This window comes from Rhinoderma darwinii, chromosome 4, assembly GCF_050947455.1.
Source record: "Rhinoderma darwinii isolate aRhiDar2 chromosome 4, aRhiDar2.hap1, whole genome shotgun sequence".
Taxonomy (NCBI): domain Eukaryota; kingdom Metazoa; phylum Chordata; class Amphibia; order Anura; family Rhinodermatidae; genus Rhinoderma; species Rhinoderma darwinii.
Window position 1 is genome coordinate 245653131 of NC_134690.1, and position 17636 is coordinate 245670766.

General features: G+C 43.5%; 1 protein-coding gene across 4 annotated transcripts in view; it reads left to right on the plus strand.

The window, feature by feature from the left end:
* The window catches only part of MTCL3 (MTCL family member 3), a 46693-nt gene that overhangs the window by 6708 nt on the left and 22349 nt on the right, over nt 1-17636 (plus strand). For 3 of the 4 annotated variants that reach the window (XM_075862342.1, XM_075862343.1, XM_075862344.1), the window contains exons 4-5: nt 9973-10044; nt 12742-13917. In XM_075862342.1, coding sequence (XP_075718457.1) covers nt 9973-10044; nt 12742-13917 — 1248 coding nt within the window. The remainder of the gene's footprint in view (nt 1-9972; nt 10045-12741; nt 13918-17636) is intronic. The other variant, XM_075862346.1, reaches the window with a different exon arrangement.

Below are 17636 nucleotides of genomic sequence, written 5' to 3' on the forward strand. Positions count from 1 at the left end.
TTGCAGTGCATTTATACCTAGGTCCATGCACACCGTTTTTTGGGAAGTGCCCGAATGCCCATCATTTTCTGCAATTGTTTGCTGGTTGGTGCCTAATGAAAAATTAACTATTAAAATGTCATAATCAAGCCCCCAACTACTACGAGTTTTGTACCATCTTTAGGCCTCATTCACACTTGCATATTGTGATCAGTATTTTGCATCAGCATTTGTTAGCCAAAACCAGGAGTGAGTCCAAAACACGCAAGGGGTGCACATTTTTCCATGATACTTTTCTTTGTTTATGTTCCACTCCTGGTTTTGACTTACAAATACTGATGCAAAATACTGACTAAAATACTTCCGTGTGAATAAAGCCTTAGGCCGGTTTCCGATGGCCATAACAAGGCAACATTCTAATGTCCAAATTACGGCCACAACACTCAGACCCCTCATTATTCTACTGAAACAAACTTAGATCATCATAGAACCCTCCTTTACCTGTTAAATGAGGGAACATTTATATTCTTAAAAGCTATGCTATAGTTATTGAAAATACTTAAAAAACCTAAAGGGGTTGTCTGGCCTTAAAAAGATGCAACCTGCTAAAAATTAAAAAAACAATAAACTTTACACAGGCCATAGGACAATGGAAGGTTCCCAAAGGTGACTATACAGTTGCAATACGAAGTAAGGCCCCGTTCACATCACGTTAAGGCACCACGTTTATCTTGTATGTCGGGAAAGCTCCCGACGTACAAGATAAACGTTTCCATAGGACTCCATTATTCCGACGGAGACCAAAAGAGTGTCCTTTCGGCCTCCGTTGGGCTGGTATACGTCAGTATACATTTTTATTGAAGGATGGAGTAGCGTAGTAGATTACGCTGCTCCATCCTGAGGGATCCCACAGAAAAAAACATATACCACACAGTATACGTGTTTTAACATGGGAGCCTATGGGTGAGAGATGCCACTGTATGGCATCCGCCACAGGTATACGTTAAACGTATATCTTGGGGAGCTCCCGGCATCACTGTCCATATAGGGATAGTGAAGTCAGGAGCTTCCACAGTGTTGGAGTCCCTGGGAAGAGCGATATTAGGTGGCCCTGTCCCAGAATTCCGGCCCCCTGAAAACTCCCGATGTCACTGTCCATATATGGACAGTGACATCAAGGGGAGTGCTGGGGTCCCCAAGCAGAGCATCAGCTGATTTAGCTGAAGCTCTGCTCACCGAATCCAGCGATAGGGAACTCGTCAAGTCACTGTCCATAAATGCACAGTGACTTCAGTAGTTTTGCCAGAGCCGGTCCCTGGGCAACGTATCCCACTGTATGCCATACAGTGGGATACGTTTGGACCTTTTGCCAGAGGTATATGTCGGGGGTCTTCCCAACGTATAACTCCGACGACAGAAACCCCTAATGTGTTGTGAATAGGGCCTAAGTGAAACCTCTGAAATGATCTGGAATTCTCCATTGATTGAAAATAAAATGTGGATTGTTATTGAAGTCACAATTATAGACAAACACAATCTAACTAAACTAATAGCAAACAAATAGATGTACTGTTCTTGTCTTTCACTGATCACATTTAGTAAACATCTACAGTGCAGGGAGAAAAAGTAAGTGAACCTCTGTGTTAATGACTTCTCCAAGAGCTAATTGGTAAAAGGTGTTTCAATTAAGGAGCTGATGAATTTGGAAGTGTGGGCTTCACAGGTGCTTTGACCATTAAATAAAGGCACACAAAGCCTGGTCACTGACAAAACTGTTCTCGAGAAAGATTGGTTAGTGTGAACCGCGAGCCAAAAACAACTTTCAGAAGACATATTATAGAGACGCACAAAGCTGGAAAAGGCTACGAATTGTCTACAAATGGAGAAAAGAATATTGCTACTCTCCCTCTTCCTCTTAAGATCACACCCTATCACAATGGGCAATTCTGAAAGAGGTGAGAAAGAACCCAAGGATAACAGCAAAAGACATACTGCAGACCACAAACTGCAAAACCTCTGTTCATGTGTCCACTTTTAGAAAAACACTGAACAAGAATGGTGTTCATGGAAGAACACCAGGAAGGAAGCCGCAGTTGTCAGAAAAAACATATTGCGGCCCATCTTAAGTTTGTCCAAGACCACCTGGATGTTCCACAATGTTTCTGAGAAAATGGACAGATTAGACAAAAGAGGCACTGTGCGCATGCCACCATCCTGCAAAGGCCAGGGGGGGGGGGGGGTCTACCTATAACCCTTAAATAATTAGACCGACACCAATTTCCTTTTAACGTGGGTTGACTCGAGGGTCGGCCACAGCTTTATTTATTATTTCTTTATTATCCAATTTCCACATAACTTATTAACCGTTTCATACCCGTATGCCAGCCTACCTAGGGCAGGGCATGTAGGTCACTTTTTTTATAACAAAATACCGCCTCGAGGAGGATGCGCATTCTCAACTGTGCACCCCTCCTCCCCCACGACCCCCGGTCAACCTGAACAAAGCCTCCTCCATGCCATCCTGAAGACCGGACAAAAAGATGTCCAGCCCAATATCCGTGAGGTGCACCCCATCCGGCAACAGTAAACACCTATTATCCCCTTCCAACTGCCTATGCCGAATAACCACCCCCCCACCAGCTCTGACATACCTCGAGACCCTGGTGTTCAACAGGCGCCTCCCCCTTTCAATAGCGTTAAGGTCACGTGCTCCCGCCCATTCCGCCCGCGGAATCACCTCAGACCATACTAAAACCAACTGGGAGAAGAACGACGTAAACCTTTCCAAATCAGACTGAATCAACGCTATCAGCTCGCCCAACCGCACCGAACACAGGTCGTTCCCTCCAACATGTATCACCAACACAGTAGGAGCCGCCCGCTGCCTACTAATCGCCACCACTTCAGGTAAGACATCCAGCCATCTTAGTCCACGAACTCCTCTCCAGTGCACATCAGCTCCCAGGATCCCCAACGAAAGACCTCCTGGCCGTATAGAAGCCCGCCGTTCAGCCCAAAAAACATAGGAATGGCCGATAATCCAAATAACCGGACGAGGACCTGCAATAAACATAGTATTAATGTAAAATGAAATCCGGGCGAATATAACCAGCAAAACAACACTCAGAACGCCAGCGCCCTATGCGCCGAACCTCCCCATCGGGCAAACCCAACTCGCTGGCCATAGTAGCAGCACCTATCCGGAATGAGTGAGTACCAAACTCCTTGGGGGGAAACAGCCCTGGATAAGGCGGACCTGAACACCGCCGTGAACTGGAACCTGGTAAGAGGTTTGCCATCTGCATGGGCTAGGAACTGGGCCCCAGGCAACCTGGCCCGCGCGTATTGTGAAATGGCTTGTACCGGGCAAGCCGGCCCAGGTACCGGCCGCAGAGAAATCCAACAACCCTTCCCAAACGTATCTGTCTTGGACCTCCGTATGCGGAAACGGACGCCGGCACTAGCCAACACCACGTCGTCAGCCAGCAGACCCCCCGGGCGGGTGGCCGCCATGGCTACCAATTCGGAAATGCGTAGGGCACCGAAAAAGGCCAATGCAAACGCCGCAGTGAGCAACTTAACTTCAAAGGGAGAAGAACAAACTACAGGCAACTCCTGTAACAGTTTTATTAGAATTGGGTAAGAGACCGGGCGCCTCGACTCGCGCCTGACCGCAGACTTCTTCCATCCCTTCAACGCCTGTGTTATGAAAAAGGACTTGGTAACATCCGGCCACGCGCACAATTTAAAAAAGAAGGCCAAACCCGAGAGTCGCCGCTGCGCTATCGCACCCGAAACCCCTTGCTGAAATAATTTAGCCAAGTATGACAACACGTAAGACTTAAGATTAGCCGCGTCCGGCCCCAAGGGGCGCTCAACCACCAACCCCAAGGAAACTCGTTCCACGCCTTACCATATGCCGCCCAAGTGGATGGTGCGAGCGATGCTCTCACAAGGGGGGTCAACTGAAGTCCATCATCTTCCACAACGAGTCCGGGCAGCTGGCCCCTGCCGAGTCCGCCTGTGGGCAAAGTGAACGGAACGCTGCGTCCAGAAGCTGGCGCTGGGACCAGAGCCGTTGAAGGCGGCGGTGGGGGAGGGGCAGGTGCAGAGGATGCTACTGGCACCTCTCCCATCCTCGCACTCGCGGACCTTCGGCGACCGGACGCCCGTGTGCTATGGCGACGCCCGTCATGGCTGCGGCGCCTGCCGTGATGGGACGACCCAGTGCAAGAGCTCGACGATCCAGAACTTGAGGATGAAGGAGTCCGTCTACGTCGCGATCGCCGCCTGCTGCGCCTGGAAGAGCGGCGTCTGGAAGACCGCCGTGAGCGGGATCGCCGAGTCCTGTTGGTGCCCCTTGAGCTGACTGACGACACCCGCTCAATAACGTCCGTAGCCGCAAGACTAGGACCCCCGGCAGTAGGAACGACCAGTGCATCCACAGTAGTCGTGGGAAGAGGCGGCGGTAGTGGTGCCGGTTGCGTCACTCCTGGCGGATCCTGTCCGCAGTGAAAGAAGTCCTCACTGTCACCTACTGAATCGCTGTCCGCCACATCCAATGGGGGGGGTGACGTTTCATGCCACCTTCCCGTAGCAGCGCTAGGTGGGATGTGCTGCGGGACTGACCCTCTGGTGCTGCTTCTAGTTCCCATCCCACGACCTGTTGGAAGGAGAGTCGCTGCCGGATTAGCCTGTGTACACCCCAGTGGCGGACGTGCTGCTGCCCTAGGCCGAGCCCTTCCCAGTCCAGTGGAAGTAGCCGGGCCTGGAGACGGGGGGATCACGTCCTCCTGCCGGTCTTGCGATAGCTGCTGCGCGGGACCTAACTGTGCCTGCGCCACCCGACTAGGGGCCTCTGCCCGAACTCGCTGGGTACCGGAGGGAGACAACCGCACCGGCGGCCTAGAGCGACGCCCAGAACGCCTCGCGGGGAGCTGACTGCTTCCAGGAAGTTCGGGTGCCACGGTCTCGTCTAACAGAGACCGCAGCCATACCGAACCCTCATTATGCAGGCGAAAGCGGATAAGTTCCTCTAACTCTTGCCGGTTCATGTTCCCGAGGTAAGTTTACTCACCACCGTGGACAAGCAAATGGCCAGAAGAGGAAGATGGCCGCCCTCCGCTGACTTAAGAACCCTTGCCATGAAGGGAGATGCCCCCGACCGCAGCCCGCCTCCGGAACGCCCATAGGGGCGGGTCCTTATGTCCCCATCATGACTCCTTACACACGCTGCTCCCTGCTCTACCCGTCCTGTCCTGCCTGTTAACCCTTTAACCCCCGCTGTGCCGCACAGTCATGAGCCCAGCGGCTAATACGCCTGAGGGCTTCCAGAACTTTAAGCACAAATTCACAATGCTGTTTGGGGGAAAGATGAACACTGCACACCAACACTAAAACCTCATCATAACTGGGAAGCATGCTGGAGGGGGCATCATGGTTTGGGGTTGCTTTGCTGCCTCGGGGCCCGAATATCTTGTGGTCATTAGGGGAACAATGGTACCCAACCAGTGGCTCGGGGGTCACATGTAGCTCGCAACTCCTTGTGTTCCTTCTCCATAGGAACCTTGAGTTATAACTGTATGCTCTTGCTACAATATGTTATGTACATTAGCAATATTACAGACACATCCCATCCCTAGAAAGTACCAATTTGTGTGGTGAAATACCAGTGTTAAATTTCAAACTGAAATATTTACCTGCAAATTGAAGTTTCATGATTTTGTGGTTTTCTACTTTTAAGATGTTAACATTTTTTACTCAAAAGTGGCTCACAAGGTATAAAAGGTTGAGGAATACTGTACTAAAAGATGTATCAAAACATTTTACAGGAATGTAAGGGCAGCAGCTTGTGACCTCAAGCTGAAGAGATGTTGTCACGCGGTAAGCAGAGGATGGTGTGGACTCTCTTAGCCAATTGATTTGGCGTGGGCCTTATCTGGGGAGCGAAGTCTAAGGAATTCCCAGGTTTTCACCTTTAAACCTCTGTGCGGAGATGTAGACTTGGCTGCTGGTAATCCCATGTCGCTACACCAGAGTAGTGTCCAGAGGCGCTTCCGGTTGGATCACCGGCATTTGATATTGGCTGATTGTAAATGACAAATAATGCAGAAATGCTTAGACAGGTACACAGGGAGACTGGTACAGTAAATTTTTTTAAGGGAACGATCTCTGCCTATGGTAGCCTCTCCTACCTAGGAATTGCAGTTTTCTGGTCTCACTGTAAAATCACTTGTCTCTTGCCCCCACAGTTCAGACACAGATTATTGGTATTCCTCCTTTGGTGTTCTTCTTTAAAGGGAACCTGTCATGTACATTATGCCTCTCTCACTATGCTCCGCTCACTCTCCACTGATTGGCAGATGTAGCGGCAGATCTTGAATACTCTAGACTCATCTCTGCCCACACTGCCCGGGTTCTTCATGTAAGTTCTTCATATCCAGCTTCACATAAGCAGATAATTGGTAGACCGCTGAAATCGGCATGTCTGTCACTACATTATGCTGCCCTTAGTGAGTGCAGCATAATCTGCAGGATAGGGTTCCTATAAAGGAGTTTCCCACTAAGCACATTTATCACCTATCCACAGTATAGCTTATAAATAAATGATTGCTAGGGCTCACCAATAGAAAGAGATCCCCTTTGCTCCTCGCTGCACGATCGTAGTGATAAGGATTTTGAATGGAACAGTGGTCTTATATGTGCGTGCGCTGCTGCCCCATTCAATGTCTATTGAGCCGACGGCCCCATAGACATTGAAAAGAGTGGCAGCGGACATGTGTGACCACCTCTCTAGAATTCAACTGCGATTGTTCTAGTAATCAGTGGGGTCCCAGTGGTGGGGCACCGAGCGATCATACATTTACCACCTATCCTGTGGATAGGGGATAAAAGTTCTTAGTGGGAAAATCCTTTTAAAGTCTTTCCACCTGTATAGATCCATCTGAGTGAGCAGGAGCGGGTGCTAGTAGACGTTTCTGAAAAGTTGTTGCAAGCCAGCGTACTCAGCGGATACAGTCTATTTCGTGGTGCCTTTTGCGTAAACCGATATCAATACGGCTGGCTAGAGAGGTTAGGTAGTCTAAGGAAACTGATTCATTCCTAACTGCTAATTCATCCTTAAAGGGTAGTTCTGGTTTCAGCAAATTAATGTTATTTTTTGTACAATTAAAACTTATACAATTTTTCCAATATAATTTCTGTATTAATTCCTTACGGTTTTCAAAATCTCTGCTTGTTTGTGAACATTCATTGTTTACTTCCAGTGGATACAATTCTGTCCATGATCATGTGATGGACACACAGGTGTATGGCTCGTTACAGTTACAGTATGTGTATTAGAGCTGTGTCTTCTAATGTTCCCAGCACCTGTGTCACCATCACATGACGATGGACAGAATTTTATCCACTGGATGTAAACATTGTTTCTACTGAATAACAACAAGCAGAGATCTTGAAAACTGTTAGGAATGAATACAGAATATTTGAAAATTATATGACTTTGAATTATAGAAAAAAAATAACATAAATGTTCTGAAACCGGTCAACCCCTGTAATGCGGCCTGCCAGACCGTTCCAAAAAGTGGCCACTAGGGTCTCGTTATTCAATTGCAACTCAGTGGCAAGGGTATAGAACTAGATGGCATATTGTCCAAAAGATGAAGTTCCTTGACAAAGTCTAAGTTAGGAGGAATCGTCAGATGAAGCCCGACCTAGTTTTTCAAATACTTTTTTAAAAATTGATAGGAACGTCCCAGTATTTTACATGATTCGGTCCCTTTCACTGGAAAACATTTGAACTGCGGTTACCATAGGCTAAAACATAACCTTTAATATTTCATTTAAAAAAAAAAAGTGAATCAAGCCGGAGCAACATGTAATAAAATACATATGTATATATGCAGATCGTGCAACTGCACGTGATTACGTAGAAGTAGCAAAAGACGTTTCTTTTTTAAAAGATAAGTCAGGAAACTATTAGACTCCTTAGTTCCCAACTTTATTGTTTTTAGCCAGAAACCACACAATATTTTTTCTTATTGGAAAACACTTGATAAGTGGTTTCAATTATTTCCAATATCACCCTATCTTCCCTCAATACATTAGCAAAATAAAGGGCTAAAGTAACTGATAAAGCAAAAGGTAATATATAGCAATACCCAAGTCTAACACTAACAAAGCCCTATGCGTTTCTTCACCATTTTTAATGTATACTGCATGGATGTCATCGGGGGCTTAGCAGTAATTTGATAAATAGTGCTGTTTTGACGATACATTTAGACGATGCTGGAGCATCAACCATGATGGGTTGTTACATCCAAGTGATGCCCATGCCAACGCTTCTCCAGACAGTAGTAACAAGATGTAGCGCACCTTGGCCCTATTAAAAGAAAACTGATGTGCCATCACTTCAAAATTGATTGTGCAGAGGATGTTGTGTTGGCAACGGATTTTGTATGGGACTAATTTGGGGGATTGGAGTCTAAGGGATTTACAGGTTTTCACCCTTTAACCTCCATTCTGAGATGTGGACTTGGCTGCTCGGTACCTTTTGTACCCTGGAAAGCTGGGTGGATTGGCGTGCGCAGGCCCTTTAAGAAAAGGGGAGTCTGAGAGCACCCCAGTGCGTGGTCGCAAGCTGGAAGACTGCCGCGGCGGCCCAGGTGGAGGAGACACTGGTGACAGGTAGGTACATGGCAGGAGCGGGGGAAAGAAGCTGTGGATGCGGTCATGGTATACGTTGGGTGATGCAACAAGACAGTCACCCAAAACACACAAGTAAATCAACTAAAGTATAGTTGAAAAGGAATATTTGTGTTTTGGAATGGCCAAGTCAGAATCCTGACATTTATGCCTGATGCACACGACTGTGTGTGCCGCCCGAGTGCCGTCCGTGATCCGTGGAAAGATAGGAGATCGAAGAGAGTCGGATCCGAGTTCACCCGCTAAAGAGAATGGGTTTCTCAAAACTATCGGGTGCCATACGGTCGTGTGCAACTGGCATAACACTATCAAGATGCTCTGGCATGACCTGAAGAGGCCTGTGCACGCAAAACATCCCAGAAATATTCATGAAACACATTTGCTGGGAGGATTGGTCCAAAATTCATGCGTAATGTTGTGCAAATCTTATTTGCAGCTACAGGAAACATATTTAGTGGAGGTGATTGCTGCTAAAAGGGGGATCTAAAGCTATTAAATGCAAGGGTTCACTTACTTCTTCTCCCTGCACAGTGGATGTTTACTCAATGTGCTCAATAAAAGAAATGAACCATACGCTTGTGTATTATTAGTTTATTACGATTGTGTTTGTCTATATTCATGACATATAGATAACAAACCAGGCCACATTTTTATTAGTAATTAATGCAGAAATCCAGGTAATTCCAAAAGGGTTCACTTACTTTTTCATGCAGCTGTATTGTATTTTGAAAATGGAACAGTTTCACCAATGTAGCAATTTTCTACTGTCCTTTTCCTTAGGCTCAGTGAATATTCAGGACTATAACCACTACTACAACATTGTAAAGCTGGCCACTTACATGACATGGAAACTCACCATCAGATGAATGATCCACACAGTGACAATACTTTTGGCCTTTAGCATAACAAACCATGCACCCATAAAAATTGCTAGATACAAAAATAAAATATACCTTTTGGTGTTCCCAGATAACATATTATTAGCCACAAGTAAAAACAGAATTGTAAAAGAAATTATGACTACCAATTAAAAAAATCCAGCTCTGTTGTCAGTCTGTTGGGTATAAAAACATGAGCAATTAAAGGATTTTTCCCACTAAAAATATTTATCACCTAACCACAGGATAGGAGATAAATGTTACCCCACTGGGATCCCCATTAATCACTAGTATGGGAGCCACACGTCCCCCATTTCTCTTGACCAGACTGTCCAAAGATAAGAGGAGTTATATGGAGCAGTGGTAGAGCATCTTTGTGTAACAACGTCCTGTATTTTTTTGTTCTACTCAGTTATCATTGAAGAGGAGAGGAAGCAAAGATGCCCAGAAATCAGAAAAAAAGACTCTACCGACACCAACAGAGGTATGTAGAATATTTAAATTATTAAAAGACTTTGAGCTGCATTCAGTGCATTGTCTTTGAATTGCATTTATGAACATGAGAACAGATGAGCAGTCACCCATAGTAACCAATCATTAACTCATACTGTAAAATGGTCCATATGCCAAATGTATGGCCATTGAAATGCTGATCAAATACAACTCCAAAATATGTTTTTGGATTAAAAGCATAGTTACATAGTTGGTAAGTTTAAAAAAAAAAAAAAAAAAAAAGACATCCTGCATATAAAGATAATGCTACAGTGTTGATATAGAGGAAGACAAAACAACCCCCATGAGGCAGACGCCAGTTTATTTAATCCCCAGAATCTAGTACCTGTAATTTATAATATTACATCTTTCAAGAAAAGCATCCAGGCCCCCATTGAACTCTTTCAATGTATTAAACATGACAAAGTCCTCTGGCAGAGCATTCCATAGTCTCACTGCTCTTACAGTAAAGAATCCCCTTTTATATTGGTTTAACAGTAAAAGTTACTATTGAATGGCAATCTTGAAAATCATGAGGAATTGATATTGAAAGTATATTGGAAAATGTTATCATTTTATAACATTTGCTAAACCTAAAATACCCCTTTAAGCGTATGATGTTGAACCAAGAGTGGATGGGTGGGGTTGAGCAGTATTTTGAAACCTCTGCCCTGGGCACCAAGGGAGCTAGTCCCGCCCCTGGCCTTTTATATAACATTTGTCAAAAGCCTACTGTAAAGGGTTTTACCAAAAATCTATTATAAAACTTTGTTTTAGACAGAAGTGATGTTAATGAGTGGTCAGTAGGGGTCTGGCTGAATTGGTCTGATAATGGTCCAATGAATGGGCTGGTGCCGGCTCCAGCCATCACATGCGTGCAGAGTCATTACCCACTGAACTGAATAATAGTTACTGTAGTAATTATTATTATTGTTTACTGCTATATAATTATATGTATTGCACAAATTATTTTCTTTACAAGAACCCAATATCCTTTTCTGTCTAGATCTTTGTCTTTTATCAGTAAATCTAAGTACAATATGATTTAATTTTCCTGTGTAGGGAAATGGTTATGTGCGAAAAAAGACTAGCTGTTTCCAAAGAATGCAAATATTTACTATTCAGGCCAAATATACCATGTTTGATGTGTCTCTTACTCTGAAATTGACATTAGAATGTGCCATAAATAAGCATTCCTTTTCAAAGAATACATGATATACACATACAGGTAATATATAATAATTTGCGTGCATATCTCACGTGATGGTCAATGTATATAACAAGATTATGTTAAAATTACAAGTGAAGTAACAAGCTTGTGAGACAAAAGACACATGTATATGGACTCCTTGTATTTAAAAGGCAATGTTCAGCTTTGCAACCATTTTTAGTGCTCCTATGCATTTAGAATGAAGCCACTTTGCAAATAGTTTTGATTAAAAATATCCTAGCATTTTCGGTAAACGGCTCGGATGTAGACCTATGTGTCTCCATGGTTACAGACTACAAACAAAGCCTGCGTAGTCTGATCCTGCAGTCATTCTCTTTAGTCTGTCCCCTATTTCTTTCTAACCTACCAAATGTATGTTGGCTAGATTTAAGGGACAAATGCAAGGAAGACAAGTGGACTTCTGGCGCCCCTGCCAATCCGCTGATATTGCCGAGACTGGCCATACATTTTCTCTGCTGCGGCCATGTAATACATACAAGTATGAATGGGCAAGCTGGGCTAAGTCCACAACTGCAGGAGCCACTCTTACTGAGCTAATACGCTATCTTCCTCTAGCTAATATTGGAGGTCCCTAATAGTGCATATGGACAGCAGTTGTCTGGATGAGCGTGATGAAACATTAGGGTCTCAAGGTATTCTTTCATTGTGTCCGTACCATGATGCACATCACCAAGGCACATGTGTTTCTTAAGCTAAGAGAGCTTCCTCTCTACTTTCTCTGCGAGGGAATAGTAACAACTCCAGTTTTGCTCATGTGTCTCTATGACAACACTTACTGGTCTGTTACCTAGGAGGTCACTGTTTTATAGCAAAGTTGTGTGGATTAAAGTCTCTATTTAAGCAAATTCACATTTATACACACTTAAATGCTAAGTTGTATGCAAGAGGACAGGTCTGGAATTGTTCTCATGGTGGCATTTCAGCAAAAAGTCTGAAGGCCTTGGGCTTCCAAATACTGTAACTTAAAACTGATCACTTTGGAACTTCACCGTCACCTTATAGAACTTATTTTACAGAGTCTATAAGATGCCCCAGAAAGGGGTAGATAGTGTGTGCGCTTGCACCCTCTCAATGGCCCCTGATCTCTCAAAACTTGAGCTGCGCATCTGACTAGGTGAAAGGAGCCAGCAAGTGAGCCATCTTGACCAGTAGGGAGCACCAAGAGGACTTAGGTGCCCTGATTAGCCTACAGTCCCCACTATCTCCCATTCCACTTGCCATCTTATAAATGCAGTAAAGAGCTCTTTAAGAACCATACTAACAAGTAACTTATTTCAAATGGGCATTTTACCCTTGAGTACCAGTTTACAGTGTGAATGCAGCTCTAGACTATAATTCAGTGCAAGCGAAGTAATATCAAGTATTTACAAAGGTACTTCTCTTTGGCTTATATTTACCTAGAAATATATGTCAGTCTTGTTCTACATTGTAATTATGTTTTTTGCTTTTTATGATGAGGAGGACAATGAAGATTTGAAGTGTCAATTGCAATTTGTGAAAGAAGAAGCAGTCTTGATGAGAAAGAAAATGGCTAAGATTGACAAAGATAAAGACAGGCTTGAGTATGAACTTCAGAAATACAGGTCATTCTATGGTGACCTTGATAGTCCATTACCAAAAGGAGAGGCCAGTGGACCTCCCACAACAAGAGAAGCTGAACTGAAACTCCGGCTTCGTCTGGTCGAAGAGGAAGCTAACATACTTGGAAGAAAGATAGTAGAATTAGAAGTAGAAAATAGAGGCTTGAAAGCAGAACTGGATGACTTAAGAGGTGATGAGTACTCTGAAGCATCAAATTCAATCCCAAGAGAGCAGAGCGAATCTGTCTCAGAGTTGAGGCAACATTTGCAATTGGTGGAAGATGAGGCTGAACTGTTACGTCGAAACCTCTCTGACTTAGAAGAACAGAACAAACGTATAACAGCAGAAATGAACAAGTATAAGTTTAAATCCGGAACACATGATAGTTCGAGACATAGTGACAATGTCAAGACTGAAGCGTTGCAAGAAGAGCTGAAAACTGCACGTTTGCAGATCAATGAGTTGAGTGGAAAAGTTATGCAACTTCAATATGAGAACAGAGTTCTTATGTCCAACATGCAACGCTACGATCTGGCCTCTCACTTAGGTATCCGAGGAAGTCCCAGAGACAGTGATGCAGAAAGTGATGCAGGTAAAAAAGAAAGTGATGATGATTCCCGACCTCCCCATAGAAAACGAGAAGGTCCTATTGGTGGAGAAAGTGACTCGGAAGAGGTTCGCAATATTCGCTGCATAACTCCTACTAGGTCATTCTATCCTTCCACTGGTGTCTGGCAAAAAAACTTTGCTGAGAGACAACAAATGAAAGATATTCGCTCTGAAGCTGAACGATTGGGGAAAACAATTGACCGTCTTATATCGGATACAAGCACGATCATCACTGAAGCTAGGATTTATGTGGCCAATGGCGATCTGTTTGGACTCATGGATGAGGAGGATGAGGGAAGCCGAGTAAGGGAACATGAGCTACTCTACCGAATCAATGCACAGATGAAGGCTTTTAAAAAAGAACTTCAAACCTTTATCGATAGGCTGGAGGTTCCAAAGTCTTCTGAAGACAGGAGTGCTGATGATCCTCTTTCAGTCAGTCAGGTATGTTTTATTATGAAATATTATAGGTATGCAAAGTATATCATAGCATGTATCTAGCACATTGTAGTTTATATATTGTAGGAGACATTACGTTTATAAAAAATATAACCGTCAACTTATATTCATGAATATAAATGATATTTAACTGTGTCTAGTAAGGTTGACTCGAAAATTTACCACAAAAAAAGTACAATAACTTTTGTAGCCTTGAAGAAAATGTTATAGTAAAATAAATATAAGGTGGTTAGCATGTGAAAATATAAGACATTTTATCATTTCATTCATTGATTTAACAAGATTAGCAGCAAAATCACCACACGTTTATAGTGTGAGCTACTTTATTAACTTAAAAAGTCTTGTCCATTCTCTAGGGGGACCTCAATATTTACAATATCTACATGTCCCTTCACTTATTGTCTACGTTCCACAGCATATATGAATGTCAGGTACAGATGGTCTGAGACACAGGACCTGCTGTTTTGTATGTGATGAGCACACATAACAATGCTGGAGACTAAGAATAGGGCCACGCGGTGCGGCTGCCGGACAATCGAGACATGCCATACAGTTTTATCGCAAGTCGGTACCGTTTTTAAATTGATTGCTAATAGCTGCACAATTTTGAAGCTACGCAATAGTTTTACCAGAAAAACTGTGCCGCCATTAGCATTTAGCTGCAGTTGTGCGGCCATTAACAGTCATTTTGAAAACTGCTGATTTGTGGTAAAAGCGCAATCCAGCGTTAGGTCATTAGAAGCTTTTCTATCGGCACAGTGATTATTGGGCTGCCAGACCAACTATATAATGACAAGGATTTTTAAGGTTTCTGAAGTAGCCCACACTGTACACATGAAGGGATCTCTCTAATTATCTGTGAATATATAAAAACACTTTATCATTAAATAGTTTATTCAAAAGTAAAGTGATCTGTAATAAAATATTTACCTTCCTTCAGACATCCCTTATTATTGCTTATTTATAATACTAAATGGTTGCCGATCCTTAAAGGGGTTTTCCACAATTAACATTTTTAGAAGTATTAATTTTAATGTCATAAATGTTTGATCATGTAGGACAGATTGCTAGGACCTTCACCTTAGGCTTTCCCACCTAATTCTGAGCACGGAAATGTCCATACCCTCTGTTTCTGGCTGAGCGTTGGCCACGCACAGTCATACAATCAGGCTGTATAGCTATTTGTGTGCAGCATTTACCAGTGGCCGAAATACCGATCACAAGTTTATCTGACATTAGTTAAAGCTTTTAGTTAAAAAGTAGGTCCTATTGATTGATCACCAATGTGAAACAGAAATTTCCCTCCTAACGTCTTTTAGCATCAGTAACTTTCTCATAATGGAGATGAATTACAGCCCATTCTTCTTTTCAGAATGGCTTTAATTCAGACAATTTGTTAAGTTTTGGGCTTGTTTCCGCCACCACATCTCTGTTGGGATCAAATCAGGAGTTTGACAAGGCCAGTCCATAACTTTAATATTTTTTCTCCTGAGCCATCATCATCTTGCTACCCAATAAAACTTCGGATGGTGCAAAATGAATAGTTCCTTCCACCAGGTCCTGAGGGGACAAAGCATCCCCACACTATCAATCTATCATCATGCTTGACTGCTGGTGTGATGATATCCTCGTGGAAAGCTATTGTTGAATTTCATTTAAGGATCCATTTAGTCTGATAAATATAAATTGTAGGATCAGCTCAGTATGTAATCTTAAAACAATGCATGAATTTAAAGGACCCACTAAAATGGTGACTGGGGAACAATATCTAGTACACATTAGATTATGGATATCCTAATTTCATGGGTTAGCAGATGCCCTTTCAATGCAGAGAGGAACCATCTTATCTGATACTATTGCTAAACAACTACCAGTTAGTAGGTAAGGCTTTATTCACATCTGCACTAGGACTCCGTTCCGATGTTCCGAACGCAGCCCTGACAGACACAAACGGAAACTATAGGTTTCCGTTCCCATCATCATTGAATTCAATAGTGACGGATCCGGTGACAATGGTTTCCGTTTTTCTCCGTTGTGCAAGGGTTCAGTTGTTTTGACGCAATCAATAGCGTAGTCGACTACGCTATTCATTTCGGCAAAACGGCTGAACCCCTGCACAACTGAGACAAACGGAAACCATTGTCACCGGATCCGTCACTATTGAATTCAATGATGATGGGAACGGAAACCTATAGTTTCCGTTTATGTCAGTCAGGGTCCCGTTCCGAAGGAAAGTCAGAATGGGACCCTGGCGCAGATGTGAACAAAGCCTTATAGATGGAGATGGGGCGCAAGTACACAACCAGATGCATGGATTAAACAATGTCCATAAACTCGATCTTCTAAATAACAGCTTTATTTCTCATGTTATAATAAAAAGGAGAATATATATGAAAAATATCTGCCATATGCTCTAAATTGTTTATGCTTTTTTATGTTAAAGTTTTTAAATGGGATTCTAATCTAGTGTAGTCCGCTAGGTACCAAGATCTAACTTCGTAATTAATAGGATATTCATCTCCATTTTTTTATTGTTTTCTTTTTAAAGAAGAACAACCATAAATGTTATATACAAAGGCTTTATTATTTTAGTAGCTAACTTCTTTGCAGACTTATCAGGGCTTGAATTTACAGACCCAATGTCTGCAGCTCTTCTACTCCTATGTTCTTATGACAACACTTCTTGCCTGTGCTCTGGCAAGTTTATTATGTTTTTTTAAAGTCATAATGTTAATTTAGGTCGCAATCCATTTTAAGCAATAATAACCTGGCAAAAAAGTTAGCAATGAAATTTGTTTTTTCATGTACGCAAAAAAGCTATATATACACAGAAATTCGTATATACACAGTTGAGTCACATTATTATGACCACCAGCTAATATCCAGAGTAACTGATGTGTGCAGCACGGACAGCAGCTAGATGGGATAGGAATGACTCAATAAGGTGCTGGTAGGTTGTCTCAGGTATCTGGAGCCCTACTTACTGCAGTGCATCCCAGATTTGCTGGAGTGTGCATGGGGGAGGATCCATAGAGTGAACAAGATGATCGAGGTGGCCCCACAGATGCTCAACTGGGTTCAAGTCTAGCAAATTAGGGGGCCAGGGAAGTACTTGGAAGTCTTGGTCGTGATCTTCCAACCACTGTCGGACATTTCTAGCCATGTGACATGTCGCATTGTCTTGCTGGAAGATTCAATCTGCCCCAGGGAAGACAAGCAGCATGTATGGGTGAACATAATCTGCAACGATAAATTCATACCCAAATCGGTTCAGATTGCCTTCAACATGGATGAGTGGGCCCATGGAATGCCAAGGAGAAATTCCCCAGACCATAACGCTGCCACTACCAGCCTGTGTTCTTCCAGCAATGGTTGCAGGGTGTTTGTTCTCGGATGTTTCTCGCCTGACACGCCAACGTCCATCCGTTCTATGAAGCAGAAAACGTGACTCATCGGAGAAGGCAACCCTTTGCCAATCATCAGTGGTCCAATTCCGATACAAATTGAAGCCTTTTTTCCCGATGTACCTTTGTTAGTATAGGAGCAGTGACCATTCGTCTGCTTCGGAGCTCTATACGCAGTAGGGTTCACTGAATTGTTGTTTTAGACACATGTCTCGTAGCCCCCGGTTGATTTTCACGGTGCGCTGCTCCACTGTAGCGTGTAGCTCGGCCCTCGCATCTTCGTAGCCGACGTTCACCTCT